Raw genomic sequence first — 18,509 nt, 5'->3', positions numbered from 1 at the left:
TTAACAGGTGCCATAGCGCAGAGGAGCGGCGGTTTAATTATCGCGTACTCATTTAATCAGCCCGCAATCGATTCCCAAAAATTCGCAGTCCACTCCGAATCCGGCATTTAATTAAACCGCGCGCGGTATTTAGCTGCGATCGAGACTCGCAATTTATAAATATAGAGTAAATTAGTGTACAAACCGAGGAGTCGGAAAAATGTCCGGGAACGTCGAGGGGACGCGAAAAGTGAAAGGGAGATTAATGGACAATCGAAGCGTGGAAGAGCGAAGTTTCGACGAGAGAGAAAAGAGACAGCAGGAAAGTGTCCGACGGAGGTCGGACGCGCGGGAGCCATTTCCGGCCCGAAGGAACACAGACGCCCCGTTGCGAACGGAACAGGTCTCCCTTTGTTTCCCGTATGCCGAACGAAAAGCTCGGTTGTTCCAGCGCTCGGATCGGCCAGCCTTCAATTATAGCAGCTGCTGCGTCGCTCCGACGCGCCGTCCGAAATAAATTTGCCCACGGCTCTGACACTAATTCTCTTTTCGATCCCGTGCCAATAATTCTTTCATTGTCCCTCGGAACGCGATAGGCGGGCACGGCTTTTGCGATTCGCGCGCGCGGCGTACGCGGCCCTGGCAGACTATACTAAACTACAATTTGCCGAATAGATGCAGACTTAAACGTTATTGGTCGGCTCGGCCGCCGAAACTGCCGACCATTTTTACTCGCAACCCCCGAAACGGTTTTCGAATGTTGCTCAATGAATTTACAACGCAGCGATGGGTTAAAGTTTAATTTAGGGGGCCAAAAATTGCCGACTTTACGTGGTATATTACCATAGATATTTCCCAGGAAACATCGAAGATGTAAAGTTCTATAGCGTGGAACTCGTTCGAAGATTATACGCATTCAAAGGTGACGAATTTTTAGCGCTTTTGACAGGTAGTCACAGTTTACTGTTTTAACACTAAATCTACCGAATAGTGATATTGTATGCATCGGTGTGCACTGACTCGTAAGAGTAAGAAGATCAAATTTGTTTAGACTCTGTCAAGCTTTCATTATAAAGCTTGATGCAATAATTTAATTTATTCAAACAAGGTCTCTTAAAGCTTGTGTAATATTGTAAAATTAGAAACCAAACAAAATTAGAAACAAAAGTTATTTTGACCGTGATAGTTTTAGTGTAAAGTGAAAGTCCTTCCATCCTGTACAATTATTTTGATAGATATTAAAATTCAATAGCAATTTATTATGTGAGAATCACGTTTAATTTTTTAAGCGACCAATTCACAAGGGAACTCGATTACATATTACATAACCAATTTAGTCCTCGTGATGCAAAGCTATTTTTCACCTGTAAAATATCGCTGTTTTCGCGGAAAATTTCGACGCTGCGCATCAGAGTCTCGCATTTTGCATTGTTAACTGTCAGAGCTCCCGGAGCTGCCGCGTGGAATTATTGCAATTAGACGAGCTTCTAATAAAGCACTAGCGAGCGCAGTTGCTCCCAAAGAAGCCATTAAACGGCCGACGAATTAATTTGGGATTTCCTCCGGTGGGGGCACAATCCTCTTAATTTGCGGCAGTTCGTGTGACAAACACAATTAATTAACGTTCCTGCGACTCTAATTTCAGCCGCCTCCCGTCGTTTCTTCGAACCGCGGCAAGCAAATTTTTACCGTTTTTTTTTCATCACAGATTTGCATACTCCGCTGAAAACCGCGTCCTGCGACTCCAGGCGCTTTGACTAATTCATTCGGCCCGAAAACTGTTTAATTATAATTTATTTCTTAAATACGATGCGGCGAGAAATTGAAGCGGATGATGTATGTGCCCGTAATTGTGAAAGTGGTCTAAGTCAAAATAAAAGAAAAATGTTAAAAAATCTTAAAAACTCGAAATGATAAAAATGCATTACTGTTTTTAGAATCATTAATAAATGTGCGTGAATTATTTCATTGAAGTAATTGTTTCAAATGAAACTCATAGTTCTTTATTGCTTTAAGTAATTTATAGGACGTTCAGTTAATTTTGAAAATGGTCAAAGTCAATTCAAACTTTAAAACCAACATTTTCGTATGAAATTCACACGAAATTTTATATTTATAATAAATTTCCATTAATCAAGACTAATAAAATTCTAAATAAAAAGATCGCATAATGTAAAAATATATATTTTAATTTGTGCAAATGCAATTCATTAAATATCTCGAAACAAGAGATATATGACTTGGGCCACTTTCATAATTATGGACACGATTATGTGCAACGAAAGAAATCGCGGAGCTTCGTTGAGGAAAATTGGGACGTGCGATCAAATCGGTTCCGTATTAACGAATCGATTGGCTTACCAATGGAGCGCAACTGTTCCGAGAAACCGGTGATCGGTTTCATCGGCATTCGTCGATCATCGAGCAAGCCATTAGGAGGAAGGACGAAATCATGGGAGTCGTATTAATACCTGTTAATCATCGCGGTAATTAAAGGTGGGAAACGACAGCCGGATGCTCGGTTTTCGCCGATTCTCCCTCTCTCTACATTTCCATCTTTGTCCGACTCTCTCTCTCTCTCTCTCTTACTCTGTTCTCTCGGTAGAACCGCGCTGCACATTACATTAACGGATCCTAATATTCCGGTAACGGTGCCTCGTTCGCGTCGCGCGTTTTAATTAAGACAATAATCAGCCGAAACACCGAGCCATGGAAATCCGATTAAACCGGACGCGTAACACGAATTCGCGACGTGCAAACAATTCCTGTCAAATCGATCGATCTCGCTCCACGGAGCAACGGAAACGACGCCGGGCCGAAGGTATTTCCACCGAAATGGGCATATCTCGATTAGAGACCGAATCAGAAATAATTAATATCCCTCGTTAGCTTGACGGAAAATCGTGTTGCGCGGCTAACGACACGCCCGGAGCCTTCGAAAATTTCGACGAAGTTGCTGCCGCGAGAAACATTCCGATCGGCCGCGTCCGATTTCGTTAATGCCGGACACGGCGGAATTGAAGCACGTTGAACGGACCGGAGGCGAAAAATAATTGCGGCGATGTTCTTCAAACCTCCGACTATTTTTACAATTATAGTGTATTAATTATGTTTGTAACCATTCGTAGATTTATTCGGCAATTGTTCGTATATTTAAAAGTGGATTATATTACCCATGGATTATATTACCCATGTATTATATTATCCATATATTGTATTACTCATCAATTATATTATTATTATATCATTATTACTCTATCCATTGTTACAAATTGATTTATTAGATGACGATTGAAATATACACACAATTAATATGGCAGGATAATCGCAAGCCTGGTACTAATAATAAATTAAAAAATAGTCGAGGTACTTGGAACAGTCTTGTATAAAATTTCGCTTAAAAAATCAAATTATTCATTTCCTCCTCAGGAATAATCGCAGTTGCTTATCATGGTAATAATTAATACGATCTAAGCTGAGATCGCGTGGCTTCTGTCGGAAATAAAATTGCTCGCGAAAGCAGAGTATAAACAATTAAATCACGAAACGAACAATACAATTCCCCAAGTGAAACGATTTCAGTGGAAATCCTGAGAAAAGACGTTTCCTCGACGACGCTTTGTCGCTGTCGCACAATTAAAGAAAATGCCGGGGACAGTTTCAGTGGAATAGGCGGGTATAGATCAGACCACGCGAGAAATATCGGCACCAGCGGCTATTATATTAACACCGGGCTGGTATCCGAGCTTGTTACGCCCGGGAACTTTGTCCTTTCACGGTTGAAAGGAAGTTTCGAAGAATGGACCCTCGAGGACACGGGCCTAAATGCCAGGACGCCGGAGCAAAGGCTCTCCCGGGTGTCGCCGAAGAAACCTTTGAAACGCGCGAATCCCTTCTCACAAAAGGAAGAGGGGCGCATTAAAAATAATTCTCGCGCCGCGAAGAATACGCTCGGACCGCGCGCGGCACATCGTTCGATTCATTCTGCGTCGATTAATTCATTTACCCGAGAGCTTGACTTTTACTTCCTGAATTCATTTCGAAAATAACTGAGCTGCGGGTGTTTGTCCAACCCTGAACTGAAAGTGAAATTTTACTAATTGAGATATTATTTATTATTTTTAAAATAGAAAATATGAAATCTCTATGTTTTACTATACGCTGTATAGTTCAAGGGGTTAATCTTTAAAATTTAAACACCGTCTTAAGCATCATCAAAATTAAGTCAGTAAAAAAGTTAAGTTACATATGACATATTGAATCAAAGTAAAAAGATGTAATAGATTTCTGTGAAAATTAATTGTCAAAACTGTATAATGGTTTTCACAGAAATAACTGGTAAATCAGAATGTAATATAAACAAAAATATAGTGCACAAAATTGCACAAGAATTGCAGAGGAATGCTCCTCTGCTATTTTATTCCTATCGAGCGAATAAAATAAGAAAAGCAAGAACAAACCAAATTCTTCCTACAAGATAAAATACCAATACAACATTCGACTCCGGTATACCACCTCCGGGGGAGGGGTGGGTTATATTCCCATCAACTTCCAGGTGAAATCGCCACGGCCAGATCAAATTTATTCAGCTTTATCGACCCCATTTTCGGAACCAGCCCCGCAGTACCACGCGAATCCCCTATCGAGCATCGAAAAATCGTCCAAATTGAACGCGGCACGGACCCCGGCAATCGAAAACCAGGAATCCAAAGGGATGATCGTCCCGCCGACCCTCGAGAACACCGGAAGCCGAGCATCCCTCCGTCATTCCCGAGAAGCCTTAGCGCCGAGAAAAAAGCGAGCCGACGTATCCGTTCGTCGACGAACAGAAGAAAAATCTCATCAACCCGAGCGGAGAGCCTAAACGGGGAGGAGGGTGCCGCAGCCGATGGCAGAAGGGAGACATTGACTCCTCGAAGCGGGAAACCGTGTGCCGAGGGGTTTGCCGAAGGGCGAGGGGGCTGTCGAAGGGCGAAAGGGGCGTCCAGGGCCGGTCGATACAGCCGAAAGTCCAGAAACGGAGCGAGCGTGCCGCGAAATTTCGCGCGGACCGTAACACAAGTCAGTTGGCAGGGCCGGAATGGCGAACACGCCCCTATTCAGACCCGGCGAGGGTGCGAACCCTTGCTTCTACCGTTTCAAGTGCTTTAAGTAGTTTACTCAAGTATTTTAGGTATATTAAGTAGTTTCAGTTTTTCAAGTATTTTAGGTATTTTAAGTGTTTTAGGTATATTAGGTGTATTAAGTATTTTAGGTATATTAAGTATTTTAGGTATATTAAGTAGTTTAAGTTTTTCAAGTATTTTAGGTATTTTAAGTGTTTTAGGTATATTAGGTGTATTAAGTATTTTAGGTATATTAGGTGTATTAAGTATTTTATGTATTTTAAGCATTTTAGGTATATTAAGTATATTAAGTATTTTAGGTATATTGAGTACTTTAGATATTTTAAGTATTTGAAGTGTTTTAAGTAAATTGTTTTTAGTATCCTTAATATTTCCAGAATTTTCACTATTTTCAGTATTCCAAAGTAAATTTTAATCTTAAATTTCCGACGCAAGAAAATTAATTACGTGAGGCGAATAAGGAAAATTAATTTCGGTGCGTAAATACCGTCTATTTCAAACAAACTTACAAAAACAAAAAACAGTACTTTAAATCAGATGTTAATCTCTAGTCTTCCGTGTAGAAAATTTAATTACAAAGTAAGAATAAAGAATATATAATTAAAAACATTTTTATAAGTCGCAGCAAGACCGTGGAAAATAAATTTTGATCTTGCATCGTAACTGGATCCACTTGAATAAGAACGATCCATACGATTTTAATGGAACAATTGTCGATCCAGGGACGAAATTCATTGGCGCCTGTGTCGCGGGCATCCGGCTAGCGAGGATGACGACTACTTGACCCGCGGCAAATTTGATTTAACGTATTCGCGCGACCGTAAATCAACGTCGGTCATCCAATTTAGCAGAACGTTAGCTTCGCGATCGCGCTAATGACGTTTAAACGGTAATTAAATTTACATTAACGATAGAGAGGAGGAGGGGGGAGGGGGGGGCAGTTAATAGCGACTGACGGACAGGCACTCGTCTCGCGATCCTATCCGCAATAAATTCCTTTCCCGGCCGCAAGCTTCCCGGACGAATTTATTTATCGAATATTCTCGCTCCGACAGGGGGGTTTATTCGGAAATCGTTATAAATAGACGGCGATCACGCTTTCAAAAGGTTTCCGTGTTAAAACACCAGCGACGCTCGAAAGAATAAAAGAGAGAGAGAGAGAGAGAGGGAGAAAGAGAGCTCTGAATAAATTCCAAAAATTCGCAGATATTGTTTATATTAAACGGGTCCAATCGCAACGTTCTGATAAATATTTGTACAGCTGCGATAATTGATCGCTGATAAAAAACGAAAAACAGGTTTACGCGAAATTCAATCTCAACGAGAACGCGCGTCGGCCATTTTGTCGTTAACCGGCAGAAACGAAATAACAAATCTTTGATATTGTTTGCAAAGCTAGTTTTCTCGCGGAACAACGCCGTCGGGTTCCGCGCGCGCGCGCGCGCGCGCGCGCGGCGGAGGGGGTGTAAATACGGCCTCTGTTCGCAATTAAGGAACCGGAAGGGCGTCGTTACGAACGCAGAGGGCAATGGCGGCCGATTCAGGAACAAAAGAACTCGCTGTTTCTTTTGATCGCGGCGCTTTCGCTAGCATCCGAGTAATTGTACCGGAGGGGAAGCAAACTGAATGGACAATTTATCGTCCGTTGTTTGCTTTTTTTTCTCCCTCCCCCCCGCCCCCCCGAAGGGCCGGGGCCAGCTCCCCGCCCCCCCCCCCCCCCCCCCAATCGCTGCAACTTCACGGGTACCACTCGAAATTAATTGCTCAAGGCGGCGCTTAAGGTCTTAATCCCGGATTGTTCCCGGCGCTCTGTTAATCCGCCATTAATCTGCCCGAGAACACACGCGGGAATACGAAACAAATACGACCGATCAAAATCCCGTTCGCTAACTAACGTCGTAAAATTCAATCGCTGCGAAAGCAGATCCGATACGTTGACTATTGGGTAATTAATTGTCTCCGTTAATCGCAAAGGCCAGATGCTATGGAGAAGTTTCTCTTTTAACCCTTTGGCTACGGCAGACTTTGGCACGCACCGTCCGTTCGTTAGACATGCGTTTCGGAGGAAGTATATTAAAATATTTAATGTACCGAATTCTATTACATTAAGCCAACGTTACTTGATGTGAACATTAATTTGAAGATTTTTGTTACAATATTTAATCATCAAATTTAATAATAAACAAATTTAATACGAAACAGGCGAAATTTGATTTGGACGCCTATCGGCGCCCACAGTACCAGGAAACCAACATGTGTCGGACGCCAATAGGCGCCAACAGTAGTCAAAGGGTTAATTGTCTTATCGAGCTGAAAATGATGCAATATTATTTTCTGTTCTCTATAATTTCTGTTTGATCTACGAATTGTTGCCATGAGTGTGTAAAATCCGCAATGTAAACTTTAGCAGTATTTCAAAAACTTTTTTACTCATTGCCTACGATCAGTTATTTTTTTAAAAAAAGTGTTGACACGTGGCATGGCACAGTCGTATTTTACCGTAGTAATTAAGCAAGTTAAAATTTCAACGTTGTTCCCAAATTAATGAATTGAACAGAGAGAATATCTATGGGTGGGACGCGAGTAAATCATCCGGTGCAATAAACCATTAAGAAAATTGCGGACGTATCAGAAATATTTTTGAATATAATTTCGTTGAAAAGCAGGAAAATAAAAAACAAACTTTGCTGATGAATCCACAAGAAACGAGATAAAAATGGAGATCAGCAATCGACGAATGGAAAAAAATGCACCTCTCAAAACAAATTAAAAATAAAACAAATAAATCAAGCTGAAATTTATTGACACTACGCACTCTTATAATAAAAGAACTGATATTTCGACTGGTTGAAACCAAAATTCGATGCATCGTTTAATTTTGTCTTATCCGATTCGAAACGTAAGCGTCCCATTCGCGGTAGTTCTAATCCAATTTCGAGTTCAGATTTCGAGCCAGCGAAACAATCGTATCGGCGCGTTTCCATTGCATCGGTGCTCCCGTTTTCTCTGGAAGCTAGTTTTTGTCCTCGAGATTATCCGATCTTAGACCTCCTCCACGGCAAAAGTATTTTTCTCGCGGCGGCGGCCGGCGAAGCCCAGCAACAGGCGGCAATAAACCGTGCACAGAGAGTTTCTCACAGGCGGACGAGGGTTTTCGATGTCTAGCGTCCTTTCATCCCCTAAAACCTCTCTCCTTACCCATCCGCCACGTTCGTCGTAAATTGAATAGCGCTCCCTGTATTTTAGCGAATTTTTCTTAGCCCGTGAAGCATCATCTTCTACGAGTCGAACTTCGAAGTTACACAGTACGTCCGAGAAACGCAGTCTATCTGGACTACGAGAAAGACTATTACGAAAGAAAAATTCAACAAGATTCCGTACATAGCCTTTTGCGACTGTACACCTTCGTCGAGTCCCGACGATGTTTGTTCTAAACCTTAAAAAATATTCGCTAGCGTCGGAAAACGATAATTCTTTGAATGCAGCACTTGGAGAATTGGACAGAAATTATTGTTTGAAAAGTGTTGTTTCTGTTATTATCTTTTTATCATATAGACTACATAAATAGAAAGCAAACTCTTTTATTCATGACTTCCTAGTATAAATAATTTAATAAACTTTTTCGATTTCCGACAAATATAGTGTTAAATCGAGATCACCTAAAGTGCGGTTCAATGTTCAAAGTTTCTTTAATTAATAATTGTTACAAGCAATTGTTAGTAATTATTTATATGGATATAGTTATTTAGAACAGTTCTTTTCCGAAATGAATCTCAGAATCAAATGAGGACGATTATACGAGAGAATTGGAAACAAGAGGAGAACGTCGAACGGAGCAACGCACGAAAACGTGAAAAAAAAGAAATCGTCGTTAACGGTGACGCGGAGTGAAACGGGGTCCGTCGGTTTCTGCCGAAGGTGCTAGCCCGCCGTTTATCCCGTTAATGACGACTGGCCGGTCCGGATTAATGAGATCGTGGCACCGTGACGGCGCCGGCACGCTCCCCGACGTCGAATATCGACGAGAACCGGCCGAGATACGGGACAAGTGGATGAAATACGCGCTCCGTTTCGGTGCTGCACACCACCGATTTCGACGGCTAAGGAGCTGGCATCGGCTGCCTCCGTGCTTTCAAAATAGATTTTCGAGAGCCTCATCGAGAATCACGATTCTTCTTCCTCTTTTCTTTTTTTTTTCTGCCTCGTGCACTCGACCACGTCTCGCGAGACTTATGCGATATTCCCAAAAAAATATTGTATCTTCACCATAGCCGACTCGGTACTAGTATATATATATCAGTCGAGTATTATTAAAGACGCATAAACTGTGTCTGTTCAGTTCGACATTCCCGAGCAAGAATTCCGGACAATTCGTTTCGAAAAATTCAAAATAAATGCGGACATCGATTTCTATTGTTCCGCCTCGCGACCGTGCTAAAGAATATTCTTAACCCATTAACTGTCGAGATCCTCGCTTGGGGATTTTTAAATGTTACGTGTACAGCGCGAAAAATATATCAGGTGCATTTGACAATTTAATGTTATTTGATGTATATCAGTCAATATTATTTATAGCAGACGGTGTATATTTAGTGTTTCGTTTCTTTTCAAAGAATAAACTAATATGAAAATCGCCTGCAAATTGAACTCACGAAAATTGTCGCATAATTATTAAATAGCATACATAACTATGTAATTTAGAATATATAAGATAATTCATACGATGGATGAAATGTTTTCTTATTAGTTTTCATTCGTGCAATCTGCCATAAACTCGAAACTTTCTAAAAAGTATAAAATATTTTAGAAACTAAACATAATTTTAATACGATTATATTGTTACACAAATCCCCGTCAGAAATTTTTCAGAAATTTAAGAAAAGGAATTTTTGGCAATTAACGGACTAACATCTTCACTGTAATTTACGCTTTATTCGGAGAGCACGGGAGAAATAACTATGAAATTGATACACGCGAGAGCGAATCGAAAACGGAACGAAATCGAACGAGAACTTCGTTAGTGTTCCGGGTTGCGTCGATTTTTCGAATCCGATAGAGCTCGGGATTCGTATTTCATTAGCTACATCATCGAATCGATTCGAGTAACCGCGACAAACTAATTTCAATTGCCGAAAATAAACGCGACAACGTTCGGCGAAATATTCGCGAAAGGAAATACAGTAGCGGACAAAAATTTCAGACGTGAAGGAAAAAAGAAAGGAATTATTAATATTTTATAAATAACATAAGCTATCATGTTCTATCTTTAATTGTAATCGTTTGCTCATTTATTTACACAGTTACAAACACATTTATGTTCGGTTTTGAACTCGAGTTGCTATTTCCAAAAATATTTTTTTTTTTATTAATTATTAATAATTATTTTTTTTTAAATATTATTTTTTTGCTTTCGTAGCGTTACAATTTGTTATCTTTCGTTTGTGTTTAAATTGCGAGATTTACCCATGCTTTTGTCCTACACGGATAAACTTAAAGCGACGAGATACACAGTATTCACCGGGATCGGTAAAACCGTGGAATGAAACTGTAAATATCTCATAAGCGATTCGTCTTAAATTAATGTCCGCTACTTGTAGACACTCGAAACAAAGTCAATATTATTGACTTCGAGAATTAGATGGTCAAGCATTTGTCTTCGTTATCCGAAAATAAGAAACTGATTGGAAAGATAGTACACTTACATTACACGTGTATAATTGAAATTAAATTCGTCGTCTTACATTTTTGATCGCTACTGTAGATCGAGGAATTATTGAACAGGAGAGGAGAGACAAATTGGATTGCCGAGATGGAAGTGAAAATACCCTTAGCGAATTTCTCCCCGAAGAAACGGCACTGTTATCGAACGAATATTTTACCTGTGTGTTATGCTACTTTCAGGAACTTCCGCGCCTGACGCTATTCACCGACACACACACGCACCCGCTCTCGCACACGGACAGAAGCGCGCACACACGTAGCAGAGACTTTTCCCAGCGCAGGAGTGAACAAACCACAAGAAACCGGCGGAAACTTTTCCCGACGTGCTCCAGGTCACCGTCAACCGAATACTAACTAACCTCGATCCTCGATTGATTTCTACCTGTCCCCCACCACGATGCTTATTTGTTCACCTAATTACCTGTTAGCCCCGCATCGGGGTACGGAAACATTTAATGCGCGATTGAATAGGGTAGCAGTCGATTATTGTGCCCCGTTAGCGAACTTGTTTTCCATAGTAACCCTTTGCGCTCGAGTGGCGTCATTAAAATTGTTGCAACGCGATCCAAAATTGTTTTATAGATATCGCCAAAGCTTAGGATTAAAGCTTTTATGTAAAATGGAAATACTGATAGGAGAAAAATGATTTTAGATTTGCAGTTGAAATATGTGATATTAGTAATAATACGTGATAAGTAGTAACAACGAAATAAGTATTTTTGTATTTCTGTATTTTTGTTGTTAGTACTTAAATGGCCGCATATTATTTTTCGTAGGCTTTACTCTGAGACCAGAGATTAGAAATAAATCAAATAAAAAAGAATAATATAAAAATGCATATATTTAGGAACTTTATAACTGAGACAATTTTTGGAAATAAGTTTAGCAATTCCGCGGAGCAGGATATCGTCGAAAGCAAGTTCCTTTATGCAAAGGTGCGGCACAAAAGTTACAAATATACCTCGTTTTCTTTCTTTTCAGAGAAAAGAGATAAAAACGAGATACCTCGTGGCCGGTCTTTTACGTTCTAGCAATGAAACAGGAGGAATCTCGGGGGCGGTCGTCCAAGTTTTAATATATTTTATGGAAATTTTCGGGTGTTACATTTAACTGTCAGAAAAACGTTAATAAAACACGTAAATACTTCTGATAAATAACGGTATTACTTCTTATTTCTTTCTTCCTTTTTCATTTTATAATCACCGACAAAATTGCAATTATTTAATTGCGGAATCTTATAAAACTAAATTAAGCGAATTTTATATATTTTGCTAAAGTACACATGTTTACTTTGGTCAATGTTTAGAGGATCGAATAAGTCAATTTTACACGTCCTTACACGATAAAACCAAGATCAATTATGCTAGAAAACAAATAAAGGGAGCAACGTTTTCGTACGAACTCACCTTCTTCAAGTCCTTGCTGGCGTCTGCCTCCTCCGCTTTCCGCTTCTCCGAGATCTTCGGCGTCGGGACGGCGATGGTCGCCTCGCGCAGCGGTTTCAGATCGACCTGAAATAGAACGTGCATTGTTAATCACTCGCTAAAACTGCACGGCCGCGCGTCGAAATAGCGGTAATCGTTACAAAACTGGACACCGAAAGACAGAGCGACGAGCACCGTTTTTGTCCCGTCTCGGTTCACTTCTCCAACTTAGCAGCCAATGAAAATTTGTCGGACCGACTGAATCAATCTACCAATCAATCGATCGGCTAATATATTCTTAACCAGCCGGCCAATTTATTTCTTCGGGCGTTCCGTCGAAAGGGAAAGTTTAACTATTTCGCGGAGCGGGGGAAGAACTAATCAAAGTTTCCCATCGAAACGAGTCTATAATGTGTTTAGAAGTTCACTGGAAGACAGCGGCGGTCCCTAAGGCGGGGAGGGGGGGGGGGAGGAGATGGTAACTAATTTATTTCCTTTCAAAGTGGAACAACGTTAACATTCTTCGACCATGTAATCTTGTGGAATTGTTCGAATAAAAATCGGCTTCTCGAAGGTACTTTGTCAACGTATGATTCAATTATGTAGATTTCATTGAAGCGAATTTAAAGTAAATAATATTAGATAAAATAAAATTATTAAATATGATAAAAATCATTTAATTTCTATTACGAAAAATTAAGTAACATTTAAAATATATTTTCTACTAATATAATGTTTGAAAGTAATAACAAGAATCATAAACAACGGTAGCAATTTAACTTGAACGAAGCATCGGTATTTTCTAAGATGCTAATAGTTTAAATTTTGATAACATAAAGAGCAACGAAATCAAGGACCTGTTAAAATTTCTGAGAGATACAGGCTTAATAAACAAAATATAAGGTCTATTTAAATAGAAGGTCGCTAATAGCGTTGCAGCTGATGCGACGTAAAACCTCTAAGAAACAAAATTTTGCTGCACTGTGAACACAGTTTTCCTTAAAAAAATGCAAAAACGTGATTATACAGCTTAGTATAGAACATTCAGGATAGATGGTAGAGTTACGAAACATTTGTCGCGGTAACAGGTCTCGCCGGTGTCCTTTCCCCCGAAATTCGGTGGAGTTTCGACCGGAAGTGGAGTCAGACCGGCGAGAATTGATCGGACAAGGAACCCGGTCGGGTGGTTTAGGCGAGCGGCGACCGACTTGTCAAGACATCACGCACCGTCGTTAAACGCGGCCGCGGCCCGAAGGGATTCCGTGCGCATCGATTCGCGATAATCGCTTTAACTCTTGTCCCTGCTTTACGCGCAGCCCCGCACATGCTAATTTCTCGTTAGCGGCACGGATAAATAGAGGGAGCGAGATAGATCTATGGAGAGAGGTAGAGAGGGAATAGAGAGTGAAAGATAGATAGAGAGATAGAGAGAAGGAGAGAAAGAGAGATAGATAGATAGATAGAGAGAGAGAGAGAGAAAGAGAGAGAAAGAGAGAGAGAGAGAAAGAGAGAGAGAGAGAAAGAGAGAGAGTGAAAGATAGATAGATAGAGAGAAGGAGAGAGAGAGAGAGAGAGAGAGAGAAAGAGAGAGAGAGAGAGAGAGAGTGCAAGATAGATAGATAGAGAGAAAGAGAGAGGGGGGGGGGGGGAGAGGACGCGACAGCACGAGAGCAGCGCAAGCAGGCACACGCCGATTTACTGGACGGTAATTCGGGGCCCGGCGTAATGGCGCGAATCGGCGAAAGGCTGGTTAATCGATGTTCCGCGACCCGCTTTAATATAATTAGATCCCTCGATCCTCGCTTCGCGCCCTTGTCCGATCCTGCCACACAGGACTCCATTCAACGCCACCAGCTACAACAACGCCGTCCCGTTCCCGCAAACTCTCGGCCATGTTCGCTACCATTTTCTCGTTTATTTTTCCCACTCTTCTTTTTTTTGTTTAATCGCGAGTAGATTTTATGCATTTACGAGGAAAATGTATGCATGGTACAGGAAGCTATAAAGACGTCACTGCGATTTCAGTCTATTTTTACATCGTTTTTATGTGTTTACGAGTGCGCCGAACGAATGCATGAAATAAGAAACTATGAAGACGTCGATGCGGTTTAAGTTCACTTCTACGTATTTTCAATTTGTTCACTGTTACGCTAAATGGTTGCATGAAATAAGAAACTACGAAGACGTTGCTGCGATTTAAGATTGTTTTTACATACTTTTTATTTGTTATTTCTGTATCTTTCTCTATTGTGTGCAGCGATTCTTCTATTTGAGAATTTTTGTAAATTGTATGATAATGTTCAAGATTATTCTCGTTTAACCTTCTCGTAATTTAACATATTTTTCACCGAAGAGATCTAAATGTGCAATTCCTATTAAAATAACAGCAACTAAATGTACTATGCAATAATAAAGTAAAACAATATCACAGACCGAAGCAATATGCACTACCTGTAACTCCTTAATCACAATAAAACATATCCTCCTATATTGCGTAAAGTCCGAAAACAATATTAACTAAAAGACGCCTTACAGAACAACCTTAACCCTTTGCACTCGGAACCATTTTAAGCTTAGATCAAAAATTGCTATTTTGACCAGCTGTATAGTACAGTACTTAGTATAATTTGCTATATTAGATTGAGTCTTGTGAAACTCGTAAAACTGTTACGCTTTTATCAGAACGGTCTTTAATAATGTCAACATTATTTTGTTGATTATACAATGTTATACATGTTATATAACAATTTTCGTTGGCGCTTCAGAGGCGCCACTCGAGTGCAAAGAGTTAACAACAAGGGATTTTCCAAATCATTGCCTTCCCAAAATACACTTTACAACCAATTATAACGAACAACTACAGTCGTCGCTAATAACCAATGCAGTTAATGCAACGCTAAATCATTAAACGAAAAAAGAAAAATCACAGAGTCTGTACAGAGAAGACACTGCGGCATCGCGAACCTGTCCGAAAAATCCCGACACTCCAACAGCGCTCCAAGAAAAATTCCACCCCGTTAACAACATTCCTGAAAACCTCTTCGCAGCTTGCAAAACATTTCTGAAACAGCTGGCTCGAAGGGCGAAGAACAGGGCCCGGGGAGGGGAGGGGAGGAGAAGATTCCAGGGCACAGAGGCTCACGGAAAAAATGTCGACGAGCGAAGGAAACTGTGGCGAAAAGACCGGTCGCGAAGAACACGTCGAAGAATTCTGGAAAAAAGGGGAAACGATGGGCAGAGAACGAGACGAAGGGCGCGGAGAATGCGGCAAAGTTTGCTCTAGCCGTCCGACGCGGAAAATTCCAATCTCCCGAATTCGTTCTATATAGCTAATTACGTTATGGCCGTCGGTCTAATTATATTGAGCGAAGCGTGGAATGGGTCACGCGGAAGTTGCCGGCGCAAAAGTGTGATGGCGGACCGACGCTGGTCGAAGAGGGGGCCCCCCCCCCTCGGCCGATCGAGCGCGAATTTACGGCGCGCGGACCGACCGGCTTTTCAAAAGTTCCACGGCCCGCGAATGCCCGGTAATTAGGTGTCGAAGTTTTAATGGCGCGTTAAGGCTTCCTTTGGACAAGAACGGCCCGGGAAAAGATTAATGGATCGAAGATTCAACCGGCCAGCTGCCTGCGCAGCGCCGAACGGCCCCCGCCGACGACGTCGAGATAAACCCGGCTGGAAATTGACTCGGTTATTAAACCGAGAAAAACCGCGCGGCCCCGTCGTCGAATCAAGGCCGGACTTACGGTTGCAGGAAAAATTTCAGTCGCGCGAAATTTACTCGGAAACGAATCGCTGGGAGATTTCAAGTAGAGCTCGTAAACGCGCGAACGGTCGTAGACAATCAAGGAACCGTTCTCCAGTGCGTGTAAAATGTTTCAACAATCTCTGAATTATTTCTTGTGTATTTACAGAATGTCGATAATACAGCTGATAATTTTTAACAATTTTTAATAGTAAACTCGGTCCATCTATATTATCCAACATTCGCTCCGAGAAATAGCTTAATCAAATAATTCTCTCTATTTTAGCGTCGATAAAACTTACGGCTTTTATTAAATCTTTGATAAGTAATCGGAATTAAGTGAACACAATTTAGATCGTTCAGCGACGATCCTTTGGGAGAGAACCTATAAATTTATAATTTAGAGAATAAAATGAGAATATAAGATATATATAGAGGAGAGATATACAGGGTGTTTCAAAATTATTTTAACTCCGGGAAATGGGGGGTAGCTGAGGCTATTTCAAGTAACTTTTTCCTTTGCCGAAATGCAATCCGCGGCTTTGTTAATGAGTTATTAACAATTAAAGTTGGCAGCGCACCGACGAGTTTTCGTGCTGCTGCGCACGTGAGCACGGACGACTCAGGGACGACTCAAGCCCGTCTCGGTGACAGGAGCCACGGCCACGTATCGCCTCTGAGCCGCGTTCGATCATCAAATAAGAATTTCATGAATTTCTTATTAATTTCAAAAATTGTATATAGAGAATATATTTATAGAGAAGATATATATAGAGTATTATAAAATATATAAACTTCAAACTTCAAACTTCAATTTCTTTATGTAGGAATGTGGAATTTAGGAAAATTAAATGGAGGAATATGGAATGTAGGAATTAGGAATTTAGGAATGTAGGAATTTGGAATGTAGGAATTTGGAATGTAGGAATTTGGAATGTGAGAATTTAGGAATGGAGGAATGTAGGAAAATGGGAACGAGTGTTCCCTTGTCAGAAAAATCCAGGCTCGAACGGAAGATTATTTCCTCGACAGGAAACAACGGTGGGAGAGACGACATTCAACTCGGCGGGCCATTCTGTACGAATGCGCAAACATCCGGTCGAATTATAATTTTTCAATTTGCCGGGGCGCGTTCGCTTTAATGCGCTCGTTAACAAAGATAAATCTCGGAGGAGCGTGTACAGCGAACGGGTCTCCCTAGCCCGGCGGTCTTTGATTGGCGCCGGCGATTTTCTTGAAAAAGAACGGCGTGTTACGCGGAACGTGGCCGGACTCCGTGGAATTATAGCGCGGCAAGCAGGTTAATCACGTTGGTTTTATTACTCGGTCAGCCGTTTCACCTTTCTACTTTTTCCTTTTTCCTTTAGGCGCGCGCACGCGGGCCCGCTTCCACGTTCCTCCCAGCGATTGTTAAGGATCGCTCGAATCGCTTAATCGCATCTCGGCCGGCCCCCGCGATACCATAATCGCGAGCGATTATGGCCGATGGCAAGTTATCGCGGTCGCCGCGACCGTAAATCAGTTGTAATAACGGGAGAACAGAAATTGATTGACAGCCGCTTTAATGAATCGCTGCGCGGATCGCAGAACTTATTTATTTGTATTCGAAACACTGGATGAAATATTATTCGAAGAATATATTCGAAATGTTATTTGAAGAATATATTTTAACCCTTTGCGGTCGTATTAAATTTATACATAAGTCACGCTGGTCGTAACTCATTTTCTTTTAGTGGACAGTAATAAGATAAGACTAATAAAAGAAGGAAAAACAAAATTTGTTAACTCCGTTTTAATGTTTAGACATATTTAATACAATAATATAAAAGATAAATAAATTGCTTTGGTGGCTGAGAGTAGACATACGACCGCGAAGGGTTAAATACTGTTCGAATAAAATTTCGTACGTAGAACTTGCATAAAATATTCTCCGATTAAAGTAGCATTCGATGTATCATCGAAATCATTTATTCCAACAATCCATCCGATGTCCGCGTAAAATTCGATTCGAAGAATTTATTCGCGTCGTTGTTCGAATAAAATTTAATACGGTAGATTATTCTTTACTATTCTAGAGTTTCTATACCGATAATTAAATTATTATACCGATAAAAAAATTGAGAACATAGCACGTGCAGCAGACCGAAAGACATCGATGCGTTTATCGTTGCCAGCGAACGTTCGCCTGGATTTCGATAAGCGAGTGTCTCGTAAGTAATTAGCAGGTTCGTATTCCACGGGTTACATCACGAGCAGATGGACCCGAGGGATCGATTCGTGCGAGGCTTGCGTAACCCCACCGTTAATTATGTAAGGATTATTCCCCCGTATAAAACTTTCACCGCACGCTCCGTGTGCCTTCGGAGCGTCGCACACGTTGGTGGCCAACGTAACCCGCGTGCAATCCTCCACACTTTCTTGAGCGCTTAATTAATTCTTGACATTTCTCCTGGGCGGCCGCGAGAGATAGATCGTCGCCCGGATTCAAAAGTTCATGAAAATGTCGGTGCGCGG

The 18,509-nt window shown here is 41.1% G+C and overlaps 1 protein-coding gene across 3 annotated transcripts in view; it reads right to left on the bottom strand.

The window, feature by feature from the left end:
• LOC144475428 (pseudouridylate synthase RPUSD2) overlaps nucleotides 1–18,509 on the bottom strand; it is a 276,671-nt gene that overhangs the window by 86,356 nt on the left and 171,806 nt on the right. For all 3 annotated transcript variants that reach the window (XM_078191358.1, XM_078191356.1, XM_078191357.1), the window contains one exon: nucleotides 12,233–12,337. In XM_078191358.1, coding sequence (XP_078047484.1) covers nucleotides 12,233–12,337 — 105 coding nt within the window. The remainder of the gene's footprint in view (nucleotides 1–12,232; nucleotides 12,338–18,509) is intronic.

This window comes from Augochlora pura, chromosome 9 (assembly GCF_028453695.1).
Source record: "Augochlora pura isolate Apur16 chromosome 9, APUR_v2.2.1, whole genome shotgun sequence".
Lineage (NCBI taxonomy): Eukaryota > Metazoa > Arthropoda > Insecta > Hymenoptera > Halictidae > Augochlora > Augochlora pura.
The sequence above is the reverse complement of the archived record's forward strand: the minus strand, read 5'-3'. Positions and strand labels throughout refer to the sequence as shown.